The 26,315-nt window shown below is 38.1% G+C and overlaps 2 protein-coding genes across 6 annotated transcripts in view; one reads left to right on the top strand and one right to left on the bottom strand.

Moving 5' to 3' along the window:
• tp53i3 (tumor protein p53 inducible protein 3) overlaps positions 1 to 839 on the top strand; it is a 45,849-nt gene extending 45,010 nt beyond the window's left edge. For all 3 annotated transcript variants that reach the window (XR_005633075.1, XM_039748949.1, XM_039748955.1), the window contains one exon: positions 592 to 839. Coding sequence is in view for 2 of the 3 variants with exons in the window: in XM_039748949.1 (XP_039604883.1) it covers positions 592 to 802 (211 nt within the window). In the remaining variant the exon portion in view is untranslated. The remainder of the gene's footprint in view (positions 1 to 591) is intronic.
• The window catches only part of slc25a27 (solute carrier family 25 member 27), a 46,482-nt gene that overhangs the window by 9,874 nt on the left and 10,293 nt on the right, over positions 1 to 26,315 (bottom strand). For 2 of the 3 annotated variants that reach the window (XM_039748956.1, XM_039748958.1), the window contains exons 4-9: positions 25,477 to 25,599; positions 15,254 to 15,366; positions 11,933 to 12,017; positions 7,430 to 7,522; positions 4,244 to 4,346; positions 3,327 to 4,153 (exon numbers count right to left, since the gene is read on the bottom strand). In XM_039748956.1, coding sequence (XP_039604890.1) covers positions 4,082 to 4,153; positions 4,244 to 4,346; positions 7,430 to 7,522; positions 11,933 to 12,017; positions 15,254 to 15,366; positions 25,477 to 25,599 — 589 coding nt within the window. In that variant the 3' untranslated portion in view covers positions 3,327 to 4,081. Of the gene's footprint in view, positions 1 to 3,326; positions 4,154 to 4,243; positions 4,347 to 7,429; positions 7,523 to 11,932; positions 12,018 to 15,253; positions 15,367 to 25,476; positions 25,600 to 26,315 lie in introns of those variants that run through there. The other variant, XM_039748957.1, reaches the window with a different exon arrangement.

The following is a 26,315-nucleotide window of genomic DNA, read 5'->3' as shown; positions in this document are numbered from 1 at the left end:
GTACAGGCTTTTAAATATTCAAAGTGTTGTGCGAGATGGAGATCACGTGACGCGGCAGCAGCAGCTGATCGAGCAAAGAGGAGGTTAAAAAAAAAAAACTGTTTCCCATTGTTTCACCGTTTAAGAGGGGTTTCGGAGGAGCGACCGCGTCTCCTTGGGGTGCATTCAGCCCCCTCTTCTTCTTGCAACGTAGCACAGATGTGGGTTTTGGCAAGCAGGGGGTGAACCCCCTAGTAGTCTAATAAACACACAAAAACAAATGATCTCTGTAAAGTCAAAAATGAACAGGGACTGAATATCAAAAAGAGAAAAAAAACGTTGGCATGACGCACGTTAGGAAAAGAAATAGACATGAAATCACAGGGCCTGGAGCTCGTGAGGTGCACAGCGTCCATCATCTCTATACAGAACTTTGTGCCTGTCAATAAGTGACATGTATGGAAGACAAAGCTCTTCATTTTGGTTCCACACATCTCTTTTCTCTTTTCATTCATCACTCGTTCATACTGTACACTTCAATTGTGTATGAAATTCTTTAGAACTAATGTCACCGTCCAGTTTCTGACATTTCTGTCTGTCTTCTGCTTTCAGAGATTATGTACTTCAGTTTTTGATTATGAAAGTTGTGCAGCCCGAGGGCAATCAAGTGGCTATGTGTGCGCACATCAATGGAAGCTGGTTTCTATTTGGCCTTCCTCATTTACCAACATTTATGCCCACTGATCTTCAGCAACTGAAAGAAAACGGCTGTTATTACCCTGTCCTGTGTGCTTATACTCGAAAGTTGCCAAATAATGTTTAAATCTTTTTTCATAAAATAAAGAGTTACTTTAAATGCACTTAACTGAGGTTCTTGTTTTTCTTTGAAGGAGTGTAATTGATAAGAGAAGCTTAAAGGGTAAGTTTCGTATTCTTCATGTCAAAGTTATTTCTTCACAAAGATGTTATACATGAATAAGTCAAAGGCATATTTTCTTAAATCGAAACCTTTGCTGCTTCAAAGTGGAAGTATTCATTAAGGCTTTTGTTTTCTGTCTATACTCACGCCCCATGAATTCCACTGGAAAACACCAATACAGGCAAGATATTGCTACAAATATGTAGAAAACGCTGGAATGCAATTTTGCATGGCAAATGGCACATATACTGTCTTTGTAAAGAAATAACTTTGACTTGAAAGATGCAGAACATGTCCTTTAATGTCTAGTAATGTAGCATTGTTTAGGTCTGCATGTGTGTTATATGAAGCCTGTTAACAGTGGCATTCTGGTATTTAACAAGAAAGTCATTAGATAGGGTGAGATGTTCCCCACAGAACATACAGCTCTGAAAAGAACTACAATGTTATCATCCCTAAAACCAGATGATGGCACAAAATAGGAACCAGGGGAGCATTTAATTTAGGATAACTTAGGCTACTCCTTTAGGCCAGTTCAGCTGGTCATAATTTGAGAAGGGTCGTCTAATTAGTGAACTTGACCATTTTTACAGTATGAACAAATGACCTCCTTGTTTGACCCAAAAATCAGCTCCTGGGATGGCATCTGAATGGCTCACAACCTCTCAATTCTCATGAATTTTGGAGCGGACACATGATACAGAGCCAAGGCTTGCCAGCAGCTAAGTGGTGCAATCAGAAGTGCATATTATCAGCAGTTCAGTGTTACCATTTCTTGGATAGCCAGCTGTTTCACCCCAAATTCCTCTTCTCTATTCATTTCTGTCATGCATCTGTATGCCACATCATCTTCACCTCATCAATCCAGCATTTCTTCAGCTCACCTCTAGGCCTCTTTACTACCCACCTATAGATCAAGACTCAGCTTCACCCAGTCATCATCATCCTTTCACATCACATGCCCATACCATCAAAGGCAGCACCTCTGCAAGATGACACTTAGAGGTTCAACATCCACTCTGCTGTGCAGATCTACATACTTCAGCCTGTCTTTCACTGTCACAACACACAACCATCTTATCATACACACCTCAGTTATTTCTAATTTCCACAGGTGTTCGGGTTTTAATGCGCAGGTCCCACAACCATACAACATAAAGGTACTTACTGTATATACTGTATACAAGTGGTCACAGTGAAGTCACCGTGGACGTCCGTAATGGTAGTACTTCTCTAAATTTTCACCAACGGCACCTGAGTCTTGTGGTCACTGCTAAATCTGACCCACCAGTACAGCCTAGCGTATCGTCAAGATAATTTATCATTCCCCTCTAATTTTGTATCGCCTTCAGTCACAAAGCCTGCTGTGTTGCTGATTGTGCATATCACCATAAAAGTACTTTCATATAAATTTCATTTAGATTTTATTGTTAATGAACACCTCTTTATTTAAGTTATTTGATTATTTCAGAAACATTTTGAGGCTGGGGCAGTGGAACAGTAACTAATACAACTGCTTCATAGATTCAGCACACTGGGCCCTGCACTTGGTCATTGCCTGTGTGACGTTTGCTCTTCCCAGGTATGCATGATGGGTAAGTTTTCAACCCAAATATGAGCACGTCAGGTAAACTGACCTCACACAGAGCCGACTGCAGTCATGTATGGCTCTGCCGCTGCAAACCTTAAGTACACTAAGCGTGTTTGTGAAGGATATGTTAGATACAATCAGAAGTACTTTTTAATAAGCCATTTATAAGAACTTGTTTCCAATGTTTTGATTTACATCTGTTTCTGAAGGTGACCATTTTTTTCCCAGTAGCTATGCATCTGATTCCTGACAGCACAAATATCCTGAAAAAATAGGACATTTGGAGATCTCCAGTAATAAAAGTAAATCTATCTATATATAAGTTAATGTATGTGTGTGTGTGTGTGTGTGTTCCAGCATCACGTCCGAACGGCTGGAGTGGTTTTCATGAAACTTGGTACAGATGTTCCTCATTGGTCGACTAAAAATACGGTAGGGTGAAATCAACCCTAACCCACCCCCTTCTGGGTAGGGTGGGGGGTGATCTTGTAGTCTTGTATGCACATTATCATCCAGTTGACACTCGGAACGACCACCAGAGGGTGAACTGCAGGTGACTGCTGATGTTCTTTATGTTTGAGCACCACCACCGCGCCCCGTGGCTTTTGAAATTAAACTGAGTTGGCCGGTTCTGAGCGTCAGCTGGATGATGACACACACACAAGGCTGCAAGACAAGCACATTAGTGAGTCTCTTTGTTGGTTCATTTATTTTTATTATTTAAGATGTGTTTTTTTAGATTATATTTTTCTTAAACAAAAAAAAAAAAGTATTTTCTTCCCGGGCAATGCCGGGTATTTCAGCTATCTTAGTTAGTTAGATATAATGTTATTAAAATATATTTTTAAATCTTATAATAAAGTGTTCATTTTTTTACTGTTTTTTATTAAATGCAACATGTGAACGTTCAGTGATAGCTAGCTAGATAATGCACTTACATAATTGACAGACTACAGAGAGATATTGTCCACCTCTCTACTCCAGAAATGGGCACGTGAGTGGAACACGAAGTTGAGTTTAGTGCCTGGTTTTTTAACTGAGGTGTTTCAGGATCTGAGCTGGAGTGCATCTGTTGCAGACACCAATGTGAGGCAGCTGCTGGTTGTTTGAGTCTCCTAAACGGGGTCCGCCTGGAGTTTAGAAATTGAGAAGATCAGAGGAATCGTGGTCAGAAGAGGGAGGGAGTGGTGACCGGAGTTCAGGCATCCACCTGATAAAAGGTCAGGAGCAGCCACAGCCCGTGCTGAGCTCAATGGGTGTCAATCAAAGACGCTGACAATAACTCGGCATGTGCAGCTCGTTTTTCTGGGAGATTTTGAAAGTCTCATTAAAGCCTAAGCGCTCAGTTCTAACTTTTTGAGAACTAATGTTCAAGCATGTGAGCAGACAGGCACAATTCAACAATAATCAGGTCTTAAAGTACAATGAATAGATGTGGTTTATAAAAAGGAACATAAAAATGAGCAAAAACGTGGGTAATGAGTGTTAAACCACCATTACATAAATATATAATAATTTCTCTATTGATGTGAGGTGGACTAGAAGCAGCTTTAGTAAACACATTTTTCATTTTCAAGTTACCATCGCAGGCGTTAGAATGAGCTAACGCCTAACATTCTTCGAATCTGTTCAAAACTCAGCCAAAATGTCAAGGACCAGGGTGCCTGCACAAAAAAATGAATGAAATTAATTTTCTAAACTAACAACAAAAAAGACCGTGTCTGTTTGTATGCATTGTATAAAAATGAACTCACCATTCTCATCCATGTTGGTATAAACCCTTTATATAAAGATCCAAAGCCTTCGTTGCGTATTGCTTGTATGAGACAGTCAACAGAGGATTTGTAGAGTAAGCCCCTGGTTAGCAAAAAGCAAATGAAATGACAGCTAATCATTACTACTAAAAGTTGAACTTATACTAAATAAGGCTATACAAAAAATGAGGACTATTTACACCAACTTAAACAGATGCAAGTACTAACTTAAATGTTCTTGTAAATGATGCATCTACGAAGTTGTTTTGACACCCTTTTCTTACCACACTAAGAGTGGCGTCGTAGTATTAGGCCTAGAAAGGTTACAAACCGGACCAAGTCAGACGGTGTACTCACACTAGGCACGTTTGTTCTGTATCGTGCCCACCCGTCTACTCCCCTGCTGGCCTGCACTCACACTGTGCTTAATGTTCTGTGCCTGGGCACACTTTCGACATGACCTGTGCAATTTGGTGTAAACCCCAAATAAGATCCAAACACAGGGTGACAGCAGTTTGTGGTTGTTTTGGAGTCGTGTAGGGCTTACAGATTTATTGAGAGTGCAGCGCAGCATTTTGCTGATAATTGTGCTGCAAGTGTGTGATTTTTATGGAGACAAATGATTTTGTTGAAGGTGAGAATAAAAACTTGTACTGAGTGAAATGGGAATTGCACTTGTCGCATTATTGACGTCATGTCTGTTTTCACACTGCTCCTGAATGCTACTGAACTGTTCTCGGGCCCACCTCTTCCAAGCGGGCCAGGACACAGTTCGGTTGAGCTGGCACGGAGCGATCACACTAGTCAAGCGAACTAGACTTTGCGGGGTTACATACGGACAAATGTGCTAGGGCATGGAGCGAACTGTCAGTGAGCCGCATGAACTGAAGAGATCGCTCACTAAGGCTGTTGCCAGGTTAATGTTTACTTACTTTACTGAATATAAAACAGTTAAATTGTTTAAAATATTTTTTAAATGTTGCACCACTAATAATTAGTGACCCTGGGGATGATCAATATGATAGCCTCCACTACAAAGTTGTTTTTGAAATGTGAAAGTCCTGTTTGGCCTTAGTAGGTTTTAGAGAATCTGCAGACTCTTCAAATAAGGACAAGCTCCTCCATTCTGTCTTAACTATTACTGTAAGAGCCAAATCCTTTACATTAATGGCACATTTTCTTTTGTCTGCTTAGCTTGAACTTGAGTACAGTATAGCTTAACGTACATAATGGAAGATTCTGTTTATCCCCCTATAAGTTATAGAAAATGAAATGATCATAATCCGAACTGTCCATTGACTGAAGTTAGACAGCGAGAAAGAAACGTGAACAGTTAGACAGATAGCTACAGTGTATAAGGCACATCGTTTTCTGACCGTCTGCTACATAGATCCTTAAGAAATGTAACTTAGATATTTAAAACCGAATATCACAAGTTCCTCTTTTTTCCTTTTATTTTTTGCATGTACGATGAAGTTTTGTTCTTTATTTTTTTTTTTATTTAACTTCACTAAAATCTTTAAAAACTTGGACTGTGGAGTATTTTTTTTGTACGACAAATCGTGCCAGTGTCGGAATGTCTGATAGCTGCACTTGAACTATTTTGAACCATTTAGAAACCTTTGTCAAATGCAGCTACGGTTACTGTATGCAAAAACATCCACGACTGTCTCTTTCATGAACAAACTGAAAAGTAAAGTAAAAGAAAGCAATGTTGAATTCCCCAAACATTTAAACATTTACCAAGCTCCCCCATTCCATTATCTAAGTCACAAAGATCAGGACAGATCGTGACATACTGGTGCACAAGAAGAACACACCACGGATGGGATGCCAGTCCATTTCTGAACGCGTTCATTCACACCAGGAAGGCTAACAAGCACAACTCTAGCATGAGGGAGGAGGCCAAAGTGCTCAGAGTAGCTCCATGGAGACTTAAGGAGAACATACAATGTCTGCCTTTGCACTGTCGTGTGGTAAGGTTGTCAGTCTGGCTCTTCATCATTTAACAGTCAGCATGTCTGATTGGCTGACATGTTGTTTTTACCACATACAGGGTGTAAAATTCCTGCACGGCTAATCCAGTTTGTGGGGATTAAATCAGTCTGCATACGCAAATAGAGGTTACTTTAAAATAAAGGCTACAAAATAAACTTGAGTTAAGAGTACATTTTTAAAAATATAAGCAAGCATTATTTCATACAGACTACTTTACATATAAGAAGTAAATGATCACATAATGTAGTTAGAAATCCGTTGATCTTCAAATCTCAACTCGATGTGTTTTGGAAATGTAACATCAATGGTGGATAGGGTGGGATGTTAGCACTGCTGCCTCACAGCTCCAGGGCTGGTTTGCTTGCTGTCCTTGCGGTTAATGCCTGTTCTCACAGCGTTTTTCTATCAGCACTGAACAGCATTTTGTAACAGTACTGCTGTTTTCCTCCACCATCCCAATGATAGACACATAAGTTAACGTGACAGCTCTAAAGGGGACCCACATCAGTGACTTGAGGCCGTGCTCACGATGGACCAGCACCCTGCATGCACTGCAGTCACGAGAGATTCAAACTCTGAAATGTTAGTGCTAACCACTGAATTACGATGACATACAAATGATGGTATTAATAAATCGCTTTGATAAACACTTTGAAATAATGAATGTTAAAAATAGTATTTAGCTAAATGCAATAAATGGAAAATGGGTTAGAGGTCCATAATGCTTCTTGAACTTTTTGCTGTCAACACTAAAGCTCAAGTACAGCATTACAATTACTAATCACCACAGTACACTACAGCGTTTAAGTGCATTAAAATGTCTATACAGATTGCGCACTGTTTCTTAAAGCCACGTGTACGTCTTGGTTGTATTTAAATGGTGGAAAGAGTGGCCTGTAGCCCAAAGAAGAGGACTAATTGACACTTCATCGCTTCTGACCCGGCGCCTCATAGTTATTCCTGAGGGTGCCATTCACTTGACAACAATTCTAAATATGGCTGCCAATACTTAAACTCTTTAGTAACACAATTGTTGTGATTTACTCTTGCAAGGCTTTGCAATTTGGGAGAGTTAAAGTGATGGCACCAAACTGAACCGCATTACCCCCCTTACAAATCTCACTGTAGTAGAATTAAATAAAGACATTACTACTAAATTGATTACCACATTTCTAAGGTTAAACTCACCTTCCTTTTGCATCTGTTGGCTGATTCATGATTCTGGTTTTAACTACATCAGCAGGAGTTCCTACTATGGCAGCAACAAGTCCTGAGCAAATGCTGGAAAAAGGAAAGAATCGCAGACATGCACGTCACTTGTTTAATAAGGAACTGTGCCAACCGCATATACAGCACATAAAGAGACAAGATCTCACACTCTGGTTTAGGATTTTAGTTCAGCTTTCCAGACTCAGAAGAAACAACCTAAAATGTGTTCCTTACATGCAAAATTTTTTTGGTCATTTTTTTTAGAATAAGAAATCTGTGGCCTTGTTTGAAAGACATTATATCAGGGAGGCTGGTTTAATCCCACTCTGTGCCACGTTACCTGCCTGCGCTTCAACTGTACAAATACCTGTCTATATGTAAATGCACAGGCCTTCTGTGTGTAATTTTGGGTTTCAGACATTAGCATTTAATGTCATTTGTACGAGATTTGGTGGAAAACAAGCAACAACTTTACAGTGGTTTTGGTTTGTTTTTTTTTTTGCCCCTGCAGCTACAGAGGCAGCTTACATTTTTGCCCCTGTAACTGTGGAGGTGTAAAAAGAAAATGTTTTTATGGTAGTCGTCATGGCAAGATGCTCACATAAAATGATGGACGTCTACTGGTTATGTTTTTGACACTAGTTATTGTACAGTTGGTAACATATCTTTCTATATAATACGCTACCGTGGCTGTCCGTTTGTCTGTCCAGGATTTTTAATCACCTGTAGCTCACAAACCGTTTGGTACATATATACTACGTGACGTCTACTATCCGCTTTCAGGGTGATGATTGACCTCCAAGGTTATTCCTCTTTTTATTTTATTGTAGAATCAACTCTTGGCAGGGGCCAGCAGGGCGGCACACGTGTATGGGCGCCGTTCTCACCCCTACCAACTTCACCGTCACTTCCCCTACCTCTTCATATCATAAATCATTCTTGAGGCAGATTGAAAAATTAAGAAAATGTACCAAGTAATCGCAACACAAACATTGACTTAATCAGTTTAAACGTGAAAGATGCCAACGAAAGAAGAGAAGAAGCGGGCTGCTAGGGTGGAGAAAAGAAGAACTGCTCAGGAAACAGCAAACGCATCAACCTCTGAGCCAACAAATGCTAAATGTACAGAGAAGGAGGATGCAAACTATTAATTCTCAAGTCAAGTGTATGCACTGCATGTTATTGTGCAGTGCGCCATTACTGGTAATTAAATTAAACTGGATAGTATCCCATTGCTAAACTTCCTGTTGGAGTCTAAGCAAGTCACTTACAATTGCCTGAACTTTAAGTATTGAAATATTAAAACAACGACACTGTAGTCCATATTTATAAGGCACCTTGGGGTGGCTCACACTGTAGAAAGGTGCCAGATACAAAATACAAGTTAAAGTGTGAATTGACATCACTGACCACAGAAGACAACTGGCCAGTTAGTAGAAAATGATTCATATCTCATTTCTTCACAGTGTGCCAGCAGCAATTTCTTTATTTTGAAATACTAGTTGAATTAATGTATTAAATCACTGTGAAAAACATCCTGCAACAGTTAATGTGACTTATGGGTGTGTGTTATGATCCATGTAAAGCAAAAACAGTTTGATTTATAAACTAATAAAAAGATGTCATTTTCTATCCAGAATACTGAAAGGTGCTACATTTCTTCTTATCCACATTACTTTCACCAACAAAATGATGTCATTGTTCAATTTTACTGGACTAGAATGGCAAATCAAAGGTTTTTCTAAACTTAACTTCATTACCTATGTTAAGTGATCTAATTTCAGTAATAAGACTCAACGATTAAAAATCTTCAAATAAAAAGCATGAACGTTATTGGCATACATCACAGAACATACATGAGCAGAATTTAGTGCAGAATAAAATGAAATTGAAAGTTCAACAAAATATGACAGTACATGCATACATATTGTGTGTAAATAAAGTACAGTGGTACCTCAGTATACGTCCTTAATCCGTTCCAGACCCTTTGACTTACACCAAACAGGACGTATACCAAACAAATTTTTCCCATAAGAAATAAAGGGAAAATGATTAATCCGTTCCCATGAAAAAAAATCCTGTTGTTATTGGCATATTATACATTGATGGGGTTGTATAAAATAATTTAAACATTGCTTAATACTAAAATACATAAATACAAAAGCAATTAGATGAAATAAATGAAAATTTAACCTCACTTTACTTTTTAGTAACGTCTTTGTTTTTCACAATCGTAGATACCGTCGTTCTTGGCAAACGGTATGCAACAGCCATGTCCCGGATACGCATGCCACCTTCATACTTTTCAACAATCAATTCAAATTTACGCGACAAAACACAAAATCGTGTGAAAATTCACAGAGAATTATAGCACGAGTTGTTCCCTGAATGCTAGCAACTGGCGTACTAACGCTCGTGGGCAGTCGTGGCTTTGTTTCGAGAGAGAGGTAAACAAGGGTAGCGCGCGAGTCGTATTCCAAACAAAGGTTGTACACCAAGCAAAATTTTTCGCGTCCAAACAGGACGTATACCAAGTTGGACTTATTCCAAAGTGGACGTATACCGAGGTACCAAGATAAATTCATTGCTAAAACCTTTCAACTGATGTTTGCAGAACGTTCCTCTGGCCCTCCCGTTTCTTGCACATCCCAATGATGTGTTTCTAAAGAGCCTGCTATGAGACAGTGTGGCGGTTTGTGTGAAAGTTACCAGAGATGGATTGGTGATCCACCAGTGGTAGGTTGCTCCTTTGTGCTCAAAGATGCTACTGCTAAATGAGCCAAAATGTATTTCAGTATTTGAGTGAAGGCCTAGAAGGTGTCAGACTTGCAATTCTTTGAATTGCCTCACAAAGGTATAACAATGTTCACAAAATACATTTCTTCCCATAATTGAATTGATTAAATCTATAAAGGTTAAGGCTGCGTAATGACAGGCTTAGAAATTTAAAAGGATGTCTTCTTTGGGTACACCATGAACTAAAGTGGGCACGCAAATCTTGGATAGTTTTTTTTTATTTTTTAGGAAAACTTTTCAGGAATTGATTTTAAGATGATAAACTTAAGTTTAATTTTGCTACACTCAAAACTTTAAATTAAGGCTTTGTATGGCCAGCCAGCTATATTTAATCTTTTAAACTCTCATATTATCATTTTGTTTTCTTTGTAAAACTCCACAGTGATAGCTGCCTGATGCATGCTCTTCATGTTGGTATAAAAAAAGCTGATTTACGTCAAGATTGGCTGTGAATGCAACATGTGTATCACTAAATAAAAGTATTGTATCTATGCTGTATTTACGTTTGCCATTTGTATTAGAAAGTCTATTAAATTAAGAATTTCAAAAACAAATGACATCACTTTTCTACATAGTCACCGTCGTTTGCGATGCAATTCTCCCAGCGTCGTACCAACTTTTGAATGTCCAATTACTACTCCTCCTGTCTTCACCGTATCCAATGAAAATATAAAAGTGTGGAAACTTTTTGAGTGCCCCTTGTATATTGTATATAAACACCAAGCTTTTTTAGCTACCTTTTGTAGAGTAATTTGGACATGACTCTATGAACAAGTAGATGACAGTTACTGTATGTCCCAGGTAGGCACATCCTATAATTCACATGTTGACTTTAATTTGCTATAACATAGCTGGCAGATTTGCCTTACAAGAAGATTAGGCCTTTAATCCATGAACCAAAATATTAGTAATGTAAGTGAAACTTGTATTCAAAAAGTGGCAGTAGACATTTGTGGCATTCACCAAGTTACTTTTGATGGCTCTGTAGGCCATGACGCAGAAATCACTTTAACTATAGGCTGCATGAGAACAGAAGGATCAGTCAAAATACGTATACATGTATACAGGCAGGGTGCATTAGATTTCTATGTTCATGTGTGATGCCAATAGCAATATCAACATAATAAAGGATTTTTGACAGCATCTTCAACAACCTGGGAGCATACAAACATTTGGCACAGTTATGTAAACATATAAATGCCATCTGTAACCCCAAAAAAATGGTCACAACTCAGAGTGAGTGTGCATGTTTAGTGCAGCTGATGTCAGGCTCATGAGAATGTTTCAACACTTCGAATTTATAAAGGCAACATATGTTTTTTTTTACTGCATTTTTAGCTGAAGACTGCATTGAATGAAAGCTTTTAAACATTTTTGGTCACACGGAACACTCATGGAAATACGAAACAGTTTGTTTTCAAGCAAGTATAAGATCTCAAGCTTCCATGCAGGTATTTCACCTGAGCTCGACCACCCATTCTAAAACGAAACACAGTCAAACGTTCTAAAAGCAGCATTAGACGTATTTGTTTCACGTTGAACTTTCTAACCCCCTTTTAACCGGTAATGCTAGATATATATATAATATGGAGCTTGGGAGATTGTATATCAAAGTATAAATAATGCATTCAGACCACTCTGGCATACTGAAATATAAATGATAAAAACAATAATGAATAGAAGTACCTTGCTAAACCATGGCATATGCTATTGTCTGGCAGCAATGTATTTCGCAGCAAAAAATGTTTTACTGTATCATATGTAGTTAAATCTGGAAAGAAAAAAAAATACAAAAACAGACTTACAGATTTGAATTCATATTAATTACATAGTTCAGATTTTGAGTCTTAAAGTAAGGATTTGTTTTTATAAACATATCCATAGAAAAAAATATTTGTTATCTTAGGTGCAACCACAGGAAAATACAGGCAAAACAGGTGGAAACCTGCAAGATTTACAAAAACATCATGTGATTTAAAGAGACATGAGCACACTCCTCGAGTTTGTGAGACAGACGAACCGATAAAATTCTGTCCAGTGGACTCTTCTACAATCCTCTGGGCCTGCACCTCTCAAACTTTACTCTACTAGGATTAGAAACCACAAGAAGTGGCAACAGAAAGAATCTGTGAACGTGAGGTTCATGTTTAAATCTAATCTCTGTAGCTGTAGCTCAAAGATTTCCCTTATAAGTATTTTAAACTTAAAGCTTTGTCAATTTGCACTTTGTGCGAGATTCTTGTGATAACTTTATTGACTTTGACTACCCTTACACTTCTTCCACCTGAGCTAACAGATAATTAAAAAGAAAACACCAATCCTTCTGTGATGTAAATAAAAGTGTTACTTTAGTATTTTATGTTTGTTTTAGCACCTAATGTTCAATCATTTTACTGAGTCTGGATCTAACCAAATCAGTAAAATTGGGTAGTTCTAAATTCTCATAAATTTTTAACTGCCTGACTGTTAGTTTGATCTTGTAAAACAATATGGTATTTATAACTTCATGAATTTGATTTGAAACTAATATTATCAGAATTTAAATTATTTTTATTATATATGAAACTGGGAAGAGGCGGGTGGTGAAAAGCTGAACAAGTTTATATCTCATTACTACTCCTTTATGTGTTGTACAGAAGTGACTGTATTTCAGTTGAAGTTCTGTCAGATTTGTCATGTTTGCTGATAACACCACACATTATGATAGTGTCTGCGAATAGGAATAAGGTAACAGAACTGGTCAAATGGTGTAGCCTTAATAACCTACAATTAAGTGCCAACGAAATAAAACAATTGGTGGTAGTCTATAAGCAAACCAACTGATCACTCTCACCTTTATACATCAACTTCATCAACTTGTAGAGGCAGAGGAATATCAAAGTCCAGGGCCACAATTTCTGACACTCAAGGACAAGAGGTCAACACATCTGTTATACTTAACAAAGCCTCTCAGAACAAGTTCAAGAGTCACAGTACGTAATGACTGTTTTCTACAAGTCCATTATTAAAAAATGTTTTGAGCTTCTTCTTCACAGTTTGGTATATTAATGTCCATACCAAGGACAAAAGGTAGGTTGAGGAAGTCGTGTGCCTTGCTTCTAACACCATCTCCCCATTGTTAGTTCACACTTAATTTGCAGACAAAAAACATAAGGCCCTTAACATATTTTTCGATCTGTTACATTCAAATCTTAGTCACCCTCCTTCCATGTGGAAAATACTCAGGTTAGTGAACACCAGGAACTACCAGGTTTCAAGCTGTGTGATGCATAAATTTAACATCTTGACCTTATGAGTTTTCATTACTAATTTGATCGATATGTCTAAGCATTTTTGTAAACAGCTGTTCGGCTGGAGACTTTTGGGGAACAACAGCCATTATGGTATATGTTGGAATTGATGTTCTATTTGAATATGTTTATTTGTATGAGTTTTATAAAATCAGATACCATGTACTGTAACTGATACTGTCAACTGATACCTTTTTTAACAGCACTTGTCACATGGCATCATCTCTATATATAATCTTCATTTGGATCTTTATCTTGGTTTGTCCGTGAATGAATTAGAAGAAGAAGCTCTAGATGGCAGTAGAGAGACAGCTAAAACATAGGCATTGCATTAGGAATCTCCTCCAGGCTTATACTACTGAAGACTGTAGTACTCCAGTCACACCTCAAAACACAGACATTCAAACTAAACAGATTGTTGTGCTTTAAATTAACTAAAGAGATCTTCATTTAGATCTTGATCTTTGTTTGTCCGCGAATTCCACGCATGCGTAGACCACCTTCCAGTTTAGTACGTTGTTGTTATGTGCCAGAATAACGAAAGGGATGGTGGACAGTGTTACGCTGGTTAGCTCCTGAGGCCTGGTTAGAGAATGAGATTGTCGAAGATAAAAGGTACGTGCCTACGTAACATATGAATGAAAGAAAGACAGTAGGTAAAATGAATGACAACGTAACAGCACGTTCCGGAAATTATTATTGTTATGTTGTAGCGGGCGAGTGCTGTGCGTCTCACAGTTGTACCGTGGCTTGCTCACATGTCAGTGAAGTGATCCTTATTTATGCTTTAAAGAGCCTGGATACATATGGGTCCCCCTTTTATAACCATTGCTCCATGTATATTGCCTTACTCTTTGGATTACCACAAAGCAACCTGCGAGTTTGGAGAAAGGTTGAGAAGAGATCATGAGAGGAAACGATAGCGTCGTGAAAACGAGATGGACTGTGAACGGACAGGAGCAGAAATGCTCCTACACCACCACATAATTACGATTCGGACAATTGATTCCGAGTAGGCCGTTCCTATCGAATCAATGTCCAAGGGTTTTTCTTTTGTAATTTTGTTTGCCTTATAAAAAATCATAATGCTGTGCAACGAAGGGCCCAGTTCACGACTGGCAGCCGCGTTTAAACAGGGAGCCCTTCACAGACAACTTTAACACACGCAACGTGGTTGGGCACACATGGCTAGTTGCAAATAATTTACACATACACACAAATATATATATACACAGTATAATATTAGGAGAATAGATATTACATTAGAAGTTTACAAATTTTGCCACTACTAAATCACTGAAACCACTCTTTTATTTTGCTAATAAAAATGTTCAGCATTAAATGGTAAAATTCATAGATAAAGTAGGACTTTTGGGAACTTCAAATTGTGTGTGAAACTGGATCGGTTTGATTTAATTACAAATTTGACAAAAGGGCAGCTCAATAGCTCCTGTTTCAAAGTTCCAGACATGTGGGTTTCATTTACAGGTTGAATGATTTTGGCTTGGAGTATACATAGTCTCTGTGGTTATAGGTTCACTTGTTAGGATAACGGGCTTCATATATGTGAGTGTCACTGTGTGTGTGGTGTCTTGGTCTGGTGATGGGATAGTCTTTTGCTTGTTCTTGATGCTGCTAGATTAAGTTACAACTTTCCTCTACCCTATAATAGAAAAAAGCAGTTTAAGAAAATGGATGGATGAAAATTTCACAATACCTCCTAAGTTGACCAAAGCAGCCCTCTGCACATTGGGAACCCATCCTGCCCACAGACCACGTACTCCTCCTTCTGAAAGTATTTTCACAAAGGCATGGAAAGGTCCTTGAACTCTATGACATCAAAACATTTCTTCAGTTCAAATGTTAATATTCATACAAAGCTTCCACGTCTTTTACAAATGCTTTGCTTCCTGCACATTTTTAAATCAATAATAAAGGCTGTGCAGGTTTCAGTGATATTCCTATTATAATTTAGAGTAATATTATAATTTAAAGTATAAACTGAAGCTATGAGGTAACTAGCATAGAAAGGCCCTTAGAAAAAATTATGCCATAGAATAGACAATAAAAGTATCTTTAACTTATTGCTACTTTTTTTTCAACAACTGATTACAAATACGGAGTATAATGTTTGCATTTGGGCTTTTTCAGGTACAATCAGGACACTACCTGTGAGAGCTTGGCAATTGCTAAGACTTCTTTCTACATGTTTAATATGTTTATTTATGCTACTGGTCTGTGATGAACTGGCATCCTATCCAAATTTCATTGTTGCCTTGCATCAGATGCTGATGTTCAAGTTCAACTTCAGCACTTTATTGTCATTGTGTAATACAACAAAATTACTTTTTGTGAAAGCCCCAAGGTGCATTTAAAGAAAAGTCAAATAATTCCAAATATGTCATATACAGTGTTAGGTGATCAAGTAACCAGAGCAAATTATTATTGCTCAAAGTACAGCAGCATAAATTGTTATTGCACCTGTTAATGAATAGTACATTACATATTACAGTATATATTGTATTACATTAGTATATTGCACATTACCAATATAGCTTATTGCACATGTTCAATTAAAAAATTATCTCAGACTGAGGAGATTCAGAGTTCAGAAAGTTTATGGCAGATGGGAAAAGGCTATTTTTTAATCTGTTTGTGCGTACACGGATTGACCTAAAGCATCTGCCTGACGGGAGGACCTCAAACAAAGAATTTCCAGGATAAGTTTTGTCCTTGAGAATGTTTTTGGCCCTTCTCACACAGCGAGTCTTATACGAGAGTTTGAGTGATGGCAGTTCAGTCCCAATAATGGCCTCTACTGTTGTACGAGGCCATCATGCAGTTAGTTAAAATGCGCTCTATAGTGCATCTATAGAAATTAACCAGCAGCTTCTGGGGGAGGTCAGCTCTCCTTAGCTTCCTGAGAAAACAGAGGCGTTGTTATGCTTTGCTTATTATAGCCAAGTTGTTGTCAACCAAGGACAGGTCCTCTGAGATGGTGACTCCTAGAAACTTAAAGCTGGAAACTCTCTCCACAGCATCTGCATTGATAGTTATCGGACTGTGATTGGTCTTTTTAGTGGTCCTAAAGTCCAGAATAACTTCTTAGGTCTTTTTGGTACTTAAGACCAGGTTGTTGGTGTTGCACCATTTTGTCAGACTCTGAACCTCTTCCCTATATGCAGCTTCACTGTTGTCTGTTACAAGCCCAATGACAGTTGTATCATCAGCAAATTTAACAATAATGTTTGATTGGTGGATGGGTTGACAGTCATGGGTGAAGAGTGCATAGAGAAGGGGACTTAGCACTCATCCTTGCAGCACACCAGTGCTCAGAGTAAGGGTGGAGGATATATTTTTGCCCATCCTGACAGACTGGGGGCAGTTGGTGAGAAAATCCAGTAGCCAGTTGCATATGGACGGAGTAAGTCCTAGTGCATAGAGTTTTTGGATCCGCTGGCTGGGTATGATGGTATTAAATACAGAGCTGTAATCAATGAAGAGCATTCTAACTTAGGTGTTGGGCTTTTCCAGGTGCGAGAGAGCAGCATGTAGAGCCACACCGATGGCATCCTCAGTTGATCTGTTTGACTGATAGGCAAACTGGTGTTGGTCTAGATCAGCTGGGATGGAGGCTTTGTTGTGGGTGATTACCAGTCGTTCAAAGCACTTTGCGATGACAGGGGTGACAGCAACTGGTCGATAGTCATTAAGACAGGTTATCCTCGGCTTTTTGGAAACAGGTACAATGGTTGTGGATTTCAGGCACAAGGGGACTACACCTGAGGGGACAGAGAAGTTGAATATGTGGGACATGGGACAGGCCCCTGAAGTGGATTAAATGAATTCAATGATGGATGGATGGATTTGTAATATTATTGCTTTCATCCAACTGATTACTGTCTGCATACAAATTATCTGTGAAAAGTAACTAGTTTTCTGAGGAAGGTGTGTAGTTATGTACAGTAGCATGCCAAACCCCTTGAAAGTCATCGTAATTTTCTGCATGACAAATGATTCGTACACATATTTACCCATTCAGTATTTTTAATGTGATCTCTTATGCTGTAACAATAAATTTTCAAAGTTAAAATAAACCATTTTCTGTAGATATTTAACTGAAGAAAAAAAAACTCAGCGCCAGGTTTACAGAAATGCTAAATTAATCACAAATGACATGAAGGTGACAGTCATAATTAAACATAATTAGGTATGACTTGCGAGTCCTTTATATCTCTCTTAATATAAAAAGCACCCTTTGTAAGGGCCATTGTCTTTGCTGGACAATCACTACAAAAATGAAGACAAAGGATCATTCTGTTAATGTGAAGATTGAAATGCACTAGGCATAAAATGGCTACAAAAAATATCAAAGAGTTTGAATGTCCCACTAACCACTGTTGGATCTATAATCAGAAAGTGGAAGTGTTAGGGTTAGTAAACTAAACATCAGAGCAAGACGTTGTCTGGTGAGAAAGGTTACTAAAACTCTAACCGTCACTCTTAGAAGTCTGTAATGCTCGATGGCTGAAACTGGAGTGAAGGTGCATGGCTCCATAATTTCAAGAGCTCTCCCTGAAGCAGGCCTCTGCAGCAATGTAGTAAGAAAGAAACCATTCCTTAAGAAGGTCCATATAAAAGCATGTATGGCATTTTCTACAAAGAATGGGAAAGAGCCAATTAAGATGTAGGAAAAGGTTTTATGATCAGATGAGACCAAAATAGAACTTTTTGGCCAAACTTCAAAGAGGTATGGGTGGCGTAAAACTAACACTGCCTATGCCACAAGAAACATATGGTGAAATATGGTGGTGGCAGCATCATGCCATGGGGATGCTTTTCATGTGCAGGAAACTGGGAATCCTGTCAGAGTTGAAGGGACAATGGATGGACACAAATATGGCACAATATTGCTTGAGAACTTGTTCCAGTCTGCTATGAACCTATGGCTTGGGAGAAGATTCATCTTTCAGCATGACAATGACACTAGGCATAAAGCCAAAGCGACACTGAAATGGCTCAAAAACAGTAAGGTAAATATTTTGGAATGGCCAAGCCCTGATCTTAACCCTACTGAGAATCTGTGGCACTACTGTCCAGAGGCGCCATCCCACCAACCTAGATGATATCTCTATGAATTCTGCCAAGGAGAATGGGGAAGAATCCCTCCTGAATAATGTGCAAAACTGGTACATACTGACCCCAAAAGAATTAAGGCTGTTATTCCAGCAAAAGGGTTTTCGACAAAGTATTTATGTGTAGGGCTTAAATACTTATGCAAACACTAACTTCTAAGTTAGTAACTCTTCAGTTAAATAGCTACAGAAAATGGGTTACTTTAACTTTGGAAATGTATTTTTTCAGTGTAAGAGTTCACGTTAAAAATACTGTATGAATAAATATGTGTACAAACCTTTTGTAATACAGAAAATTATGATGACTTTCAAGGGGACTGAATATTTTTGCACACCACTGTATATAACTATTTTATTTTAAAACAAAAATTGACTTTTTCATTTTGTTTAATCAAATTACTGCTATCCAGACATGCTTGTTCCCAACCATGACACCTCTTATAAGTCAAATTTTTTTGTGGCTGGCTCTTGCAGCTAGGAGAGCTGGTAAAGGAAATGCTAAAAAAAAAAAGGCATAAACATATTGTTCAACTGGCTGGATCATTTGTGCCAGTCAGGTTTCCATTCAGTGCAAAAATGCCAGTGATGTAGGTGGTGTGATTTTGCAATGGCTTTCCACAATGTTGTGGTGAAGCTTTGCTTGGCACAGTGACATCCGTCCAATTCTTTTTAGTTTTGCTTAGAGGGAAAAGTACATTTATTACATCAAGGGTCAGTTGCACTCAGCTTTTAAAATGACATTTGTCTTTGTTGAATCAAGCGGTGACTCATTCATTCAGAAATTCTCTCTTGCTGAGGCCTATTTTGTGGTTTAAATGAGCGTAATGGTTACTTTTATTACTTGCGTAACTGTGACTACAGTACTTGCTGGCATAAGCGTGCAGTGCTTACCTTGTGTTTTTAAAACTTCAGTGTTTAGGCGACCTCTGCTGGCCATTTTCCTGAGTTTACATTTCCAATTACATTTATTTTTTGGTAGATACTTTTATCAAAGGCAGCTTACAAAAAGGGTAAACATTAGGCTAGGGCCTGTTTGATCAGCAAGTGTAGTAGGACAGGTAACAAAAGTTGATTTCCACATGTGAAAAGATGTTATAACTAATAAATTTACTATAATAGATTATAATCAATAAAGCAACTAAACTTAATCTAACAACAAATTAACCAACAATATAAAATATTACAGAGCAAGGTTCTTTTTAGAGTATAGTGCTAAGAGCTAGAGTTAAGTCTCAGTTTAACACATATAAATGATCCGTTTAGTCCTGTGAGGGTCTTCCAGCTATTGTGAATTAGTATTCTGTTGTTTGCTCTTAATATTGTAAAAGTGATCACAACAACTTTACTGTACAACATTGTAGAAAGTGCTTTTCACAACTGCACTCAATACTATATAATATAGTGCTACTGTTTGTGTGTGTGTGTCTGGTCCTTCTGAGCAATCAGTCAGTTTGGCTTTGGTCTGATTGGGCAGTTTCACTCTGGCGGCTCAGTCAAACATGACTGATACAGGAAGCACCAGGCAAGAGTATCTGAGACACAGGTTACCATGGAAAGGTGTAGGAGGAGAACTGAGAGTTGCCTTTAAAGATGGGAAGTATTTGAAAGAAAAAGAATGATGTTTTCACAGTATGTAATAGCAGTAGTAAAAAAACGGACAGGAGGCAAGCAAGACACCTCGAAATGACAGAGCCAAAGAAGCAGGCTTTACAGGAGTGTGACTGAAAAAGGAAGGGGCACACAAGGATACCAAGAAAAGGTGTATGAAGAGTGCTGAGGGAACACATAAGACAAGAGATACCAAATATAAAATATTTTATAATGTATTCTATTACCTGTCTTCAACAAGTAATATAGCTAGTAATACATAAAATAACCTGTAATATGTAAGTCTGCATTAATTCACTGAATTAGTTGAACTGATTATAATAATACATAGTAGATGTACTTTGATTCGATAAACTGGTGTTATTGTGCAATCTGGGCTAAAAAGTAAATAGAAACGGGTGCCATCCATGATTAATTTGCGTGTTCTCCTTGTGTCTGATTGAGTACTCCAGTTGTCCTCCCAACTTTCCAAAACAGCTCCAGCTGTTTCCTGCCTTGTCCTTGATGTTGCTCCTAATCCCGCACCCTGAATTACATTATGTAAATTTCATATTTTTATGTTAGGTTTTAATGTTTTAAACATAACAGTTGCTAAAGTGTTGAATTTTCGAGTAATTCAAATCAAGCTAACCTGCGTTTTTATCTGTTTTTTAGTACTAAGGTGTTGTACCGTGCTAGCCATTATAAATGTAGAGAAAAGCCAAACAAAATGACACCTTTAATTGGCTAACTAAAAAGATTACAATATGCAAGCTTTCGAGGCAACTCAGGCCCCTTCTTCAGGCAAGATGTAATACAGAAACTCTGAGTTCCCTGTGTTTATATACACACTAGGACAAGAAACAACATTGGTAAATCTTTAAAGGAAAAATCTTAAATGTAAAAAATTACCTCACTGCCGACTAGAACATCACATAAAGGGATCATTTTCCTGCAGATCATCTAATGTGGTCTGCCTAATTCTGTGCATGAAATGTCCTGACACTGCACTCTGTGTGGGAGAAACTGGACAAACACTCCACCACAGAATGAATTTACACAGGTCCCCCATTAAACATGGCAACACAGATGTTCCTGTAGCGGCCCACTTCAACAGCCATGGACACTGTGAGAGGGACTTTAAAGTCACAGTGCTTATGGGCAACTTCAAAACTCAGCAAGAAAAAAAAGAATGGGAATGCTAAAATTTTATACATTACAACATGGTTTGAATAAAGACAAGAGTTTTATGGCCAGGTATGAGGATTGTTTGCATCTCTCAGAATGACACAGACAACCTGACTACAGATCCACATTGTTTTGAAAAACTCATTACAAACTTCAAAAGACTTTGTTGGACAGTTATCTTATCCAAAGATCTTGACTATACATTGTTCTTCTCTCTCTTGTTAAATGAACCCTAGCCTGAAGGAATCTATTAACTTTTTACATTTAAGATTTTTCCTTTAAAGCTTTACCAATGTTGTTTCTTGTCCTAGTGTGTATATAAACACAGGAAACTTCAGTTTCTGTATTACATTTTGCCTGAAGAAGGGGCCTGAGTTGCCTCGAAAGCTTGCATATTGTAATATTTTTAGTTAGCCAATAAAAGGTGTCATTGTGCTTGGCTTTTCTCTATATCTATTTTTTTTTATAAAATTCTCAGTAACAACAAGGATAATAGTGTTCACAAATATTTGCTAAAAAATGTTTCAATTTATACATGGCATACCATAGTCAACAAAAAAACACATCCTTTGGAGAGGACTGTAATGTTAAGCAAAAGAATCAGTAATTAATAAACACATAAAATCTATTCTCTTGCGCTTATAAAAAGAATCATATTCTGTATGCTACAGCAAATGGTTTCACTGTGTGATAAAATCTGTATGAACAGTTATATCATGTAGCCTTTTAAATGCGAAAATCATTTTGATTTGTTTATAAAAAAAAATTGTAGGCTCAGTTCTCCACCTAAAGAATCTCATTAATTCAAAACTAATTCAGTGGTTAGGGTTATTACATTTGACATCTTAAGCTGACAGACAGCACCAGCACAAAGTGATCTATACATAAGGGTAGTCTGTCAGTTCTGCGATCCAAATTCAAAGAGTTAGGTGCCAAGCTGAGGAGCAGAACTGACAAGGTAGTCTGACAAGTTCTGCCTGTGCCACGCGCCAGTCCAGGTAAGATTGAGGAGATTAGAAGGCTTAACGCGTGGCTCAAATCTTGGTGCAGGGTAGAAGGGTATAGGTTTATGGGGCATTGGGACTGTTTTTGGAACAGATAGGACCTGTTCCGCCATGACGGGTTACATCTGAACTGGAGGGGCACCAATGTATTGGGGAGGCGTATGTGTAGGCTAGTTGAGGATTGTTTAAACTAGGGAATGGGGGCTTGGAGTTTAGGACAGGCCAGGTTTAGATCTGTACATGGAAGAACAAATAATGGTGTAGAAATAAAATGCATAGTAATGTAAATTCTAAGCAAACACGTAAATGTAGAAGGATTAACACATTAAAAATAGCTTGCCTTAATGCTAGAAGTATCAAAAATAAGGTAAGTGAGTTGGAGTTGTATGTAGCAGAGCATAATTATGATATTATAGCAATAACGGAAACCTGGCTAAATAACAAAGATGGGGATGAGTGTAACATAGAGGGATACACATTTTTTAGGAAGGATAGACAGAACAGAAAAGGAGGTGGGGTTGCTGTTTATGCCAAACAGGGTTTAAATGTAAGTCATCTTCAGTTGGATGATGAGCCCCATCTTAGTGAGGACATGTGGCTTCGCCTGGAAAATATTAGGGACAAAGGTCTCATTTTAGGAGTGTGTTATAGACCACCCAATTCAGACAGTAATTTCAACACACATCTTTTAGTAATATCAAAAGGCAAGTTTACAGGGGGATATTATAGTCATGGGGACTTTATTATCCAAATATTAACTGGGATAACCTTACAGATGGAGGAGCACAAGAGCAGGAGTTTTAGAAGTAATCAGCGACTGTTTTTAACACAGCATGTTAAAGCACCAACAAGGGGTGAAGCCTGTCTGGATTTAGTATTCTGTAATAATCAGGATAGAATTGAGGGTGTAGAGGTGATTGAACCACTAGGGTCAAGTGACCATAATGTAATACAATTCTCAGTATTTTGTAAGAGTACAGATGCAAAGACTAAAATTGTTAAGTTGAACTTTGGTAGGGCTAATTTTGAGCAGATGCACAAAGTCTAAGTAGGATAGACTGGGATAAGCTTTTAAATGTGGAGACAGTCGAGGAGCAGTGGAACAGGTTTAAAATGTTTTACATGTAATGCAGGACAGATACATACCTAAATTTGGAAGTAATAGGAAACTAAAAAACTCCACATGGATTAATAAAGATTTAAAAAGAAGTTGCAAAGGAAAAACTGCTGTATAAGGCATATAAGACTAATGACTGCAAAGAGAATCGTAGGCGTATGAGAACATGAGGGCAACCATTAAGAAGGATATCAGAGAGGCTAAAAGACAGTTGGAGAGGAATATAGCAGATAAGGTGAAAGAAGACCCCAAGAGATTCTTTCAGTATTTTAGTAGTAAAAGAACAGTTAAGGAGGAGGTCAAGTTCATCAGGAATAGTAAAGGGAATTAAAAGATACAGACAATGAAATAGCAGATGCCCTAAACTTACATTTTTCTGAGGTGTTTACAAGTGAGCAAGTGGATAACCTCCCAGAGGTAAACGCACTACTAAGGAGGTACTGAGGGATTTGGAAATTGTAGAGGGAGAAGTGCTGCTCAGATTAAATAAGATGAAATCAAACAAATCACCAGGCCCAGATAATATTTATCCTCGTGTTCTTAAGGAGGCTAGTGAGTACATATATAAACCCTTGACACATATTTTTAGGAAGTCACTGTGCACTGGAGAGATTCCAAAGGACTGGAAAATGGCAAATATCATCCCATTATATAAAAAGGGTGACAGGGCAGATCCAAGCAACTATAGGCCAGTAAGCTTAACAAGCATCACAGGAAAATTAATGGAAGGAATTATTAAGGATAAGATTGAGCAACACATGGCAAGGACAGGAGTTATTCTGAACAGTCAGCATGGGTTCAGAAGGGGAGGTCGTGTTTTACTAACATGTTGGAATTCTATGAGGAGGCAACAAAGGATACGATCAAAGTGGAGCTTATGATATTATTTATCTGGACTTTCAGAAAGCATTTGATAAGGTGCCACATGAGAGGTTGGGCATCAAGTTAAAAGAAGTGGGAGTTCAGGGTGATGTTTTTAGATGGGTGCAGAATTGGCTCAGACACAGGAAGCAGAGGGTGATGGTGCGAGGAACCTCATCAGAACTGGCCGATGTTAAGAGTGGTGTTCCACAGGGGTCAGTGCTAGGGCCGCTGCTATTTTTAATATATATAAATGATTTAGATAGGAATATAAGTAACAAGCTGGTTAAGTTTGCAGATGATACCAAGATAGGTGGATTAGCAGATAATTTGGAATCCGTTATATCATTACAGAAGGACTTGGATAGCATACAGGCTTGGGCAGATTTGTGGCAGATGAAATTTAATGTCAGTAAATGTAAAGTATTACACATAGGAAGTAAAAATGTTAGGTTTGAATACACAATGGGCGGTCGGAAAATCGAGAGTACACCTTATGAGAAGGATTTAGGAGTCATAGTGGACTCTAAGCTATCAACTTCCAACAGTGTTCAGATGCCATTAAGAAGGCTAACAGAATGTTAGGTTATATAGCACGATGTGTGGAGAAAAAGTCCAAGAAGGTTATGCTCAGCCTTTATAATGCACTGGTGAGGTCTCATCTTGAGTACTGTGTGCAGTTTTGGTCTCCAGGCTACAAAAAGGACATAGCAGCACTACAAAAGGTCCAGAGAAGAGTGACTAGGCTGATTCCAGGGGTTGAATTATGAAGAAAGATTAAAAGAGCTGAGCCTTTACAGTTTAAGCAAAAGAAGATTAAGAGGTGACATAAGTGAAGTGTTTAAAATTATGAAGGGAATTAGTACAGTGGATCGAGATGGTATTTTAAAATGAGCTCATCAAGAACACGGGGACACAGTTGGAAACTTGTTAAGAGTAAATTTTCGCACAAACATTAGGAAGTTTTTCTTCACACAAAGAACGATAGACACTTGGAAAAGGCTACCAAGTAGTGTAAAATGTCAGTAATATCATCATTTAGGCTCACCTTGGTGGCTTTCCTTCTAATCTTCTTTTCCCTTCCATCTGCATTTGGACTTTTACCAGGTCTGTTGGGCTAGCAAAAAACTGTCCAATGGCACCAGATAGCATAGCACCAACAGATGCTTTCCTGAGTCATAAAAATTGACAGTGTATTTTGATTATGAGCTTTGTAATAGATAAAACCAAAAAGAAATCATTACTTAGCAATATACATATTTCAAGGTAGAAAACACATAAAGAATTATGTTCTGAGCAGTACGAATCTGTAAAATTAGCAATTTATTATACTATATACTTAATATGATAGAACTGCACATTATGCTTTTAAAATCGTTGCTGATGCAAAACTAAGGATATAGGGAAATTGTGCATAATGTGTGCTACTTATGAAAACAGTACAGTTACTGAATGGAAACAGTGGGGGCAGCAGGACATTAAACTACTGGTTCATGACTCAGACAGTTCTGGTTCAAATTTGACCCAGCCATATTCTTAGTAGAACTCGCTTTGTTTCCTGTGTCCTTCATTAATATCTCAAAGACATGTAAGTTAGCATAACTAGCTACTTCAAATTGTCCGAGTGCATGTGAGACAGAGAGAGAGAGAGAGAGAGAGAGTGCACCCTGCAAAGGACTTCAGTACTTTTCAGGGTTTTGCTCTTGTTATGCTCCCAATGCTGCTGTGATCAGTTTGGACACTTGCAACCATAAACTGAATTAAGCATGTATACTGTATTTAGAACACAGTCATGTAGGGTTGTCTGTTTTGACCTTTAGTGCTAGTGCTATCAAATTTTGCAGTTTATGTGTCAGGTTATGCAAGTTTTGGCAATGGTACTATTAA

Source organism: Polypterus senegalus, chromosome 3 (assembly GCF_016835505.1).
Source record: "Polypterus senegalus isolate Bchr_013 chromosome 3, ASM1683550v1, whole genome shotgun sequence".
Taxonomy (NCBI): Eukaryota; Metazoa; Chordata; class Cladistia; order Polypteriformes; family Polypteridae; genus Polypterus; species Polypterus senegalus.
The sequence above is the reverse complement of the archived record's forward strand: the minus strand, read 5'-3'. Positions and strand labels throughout refer to the sequence as shown.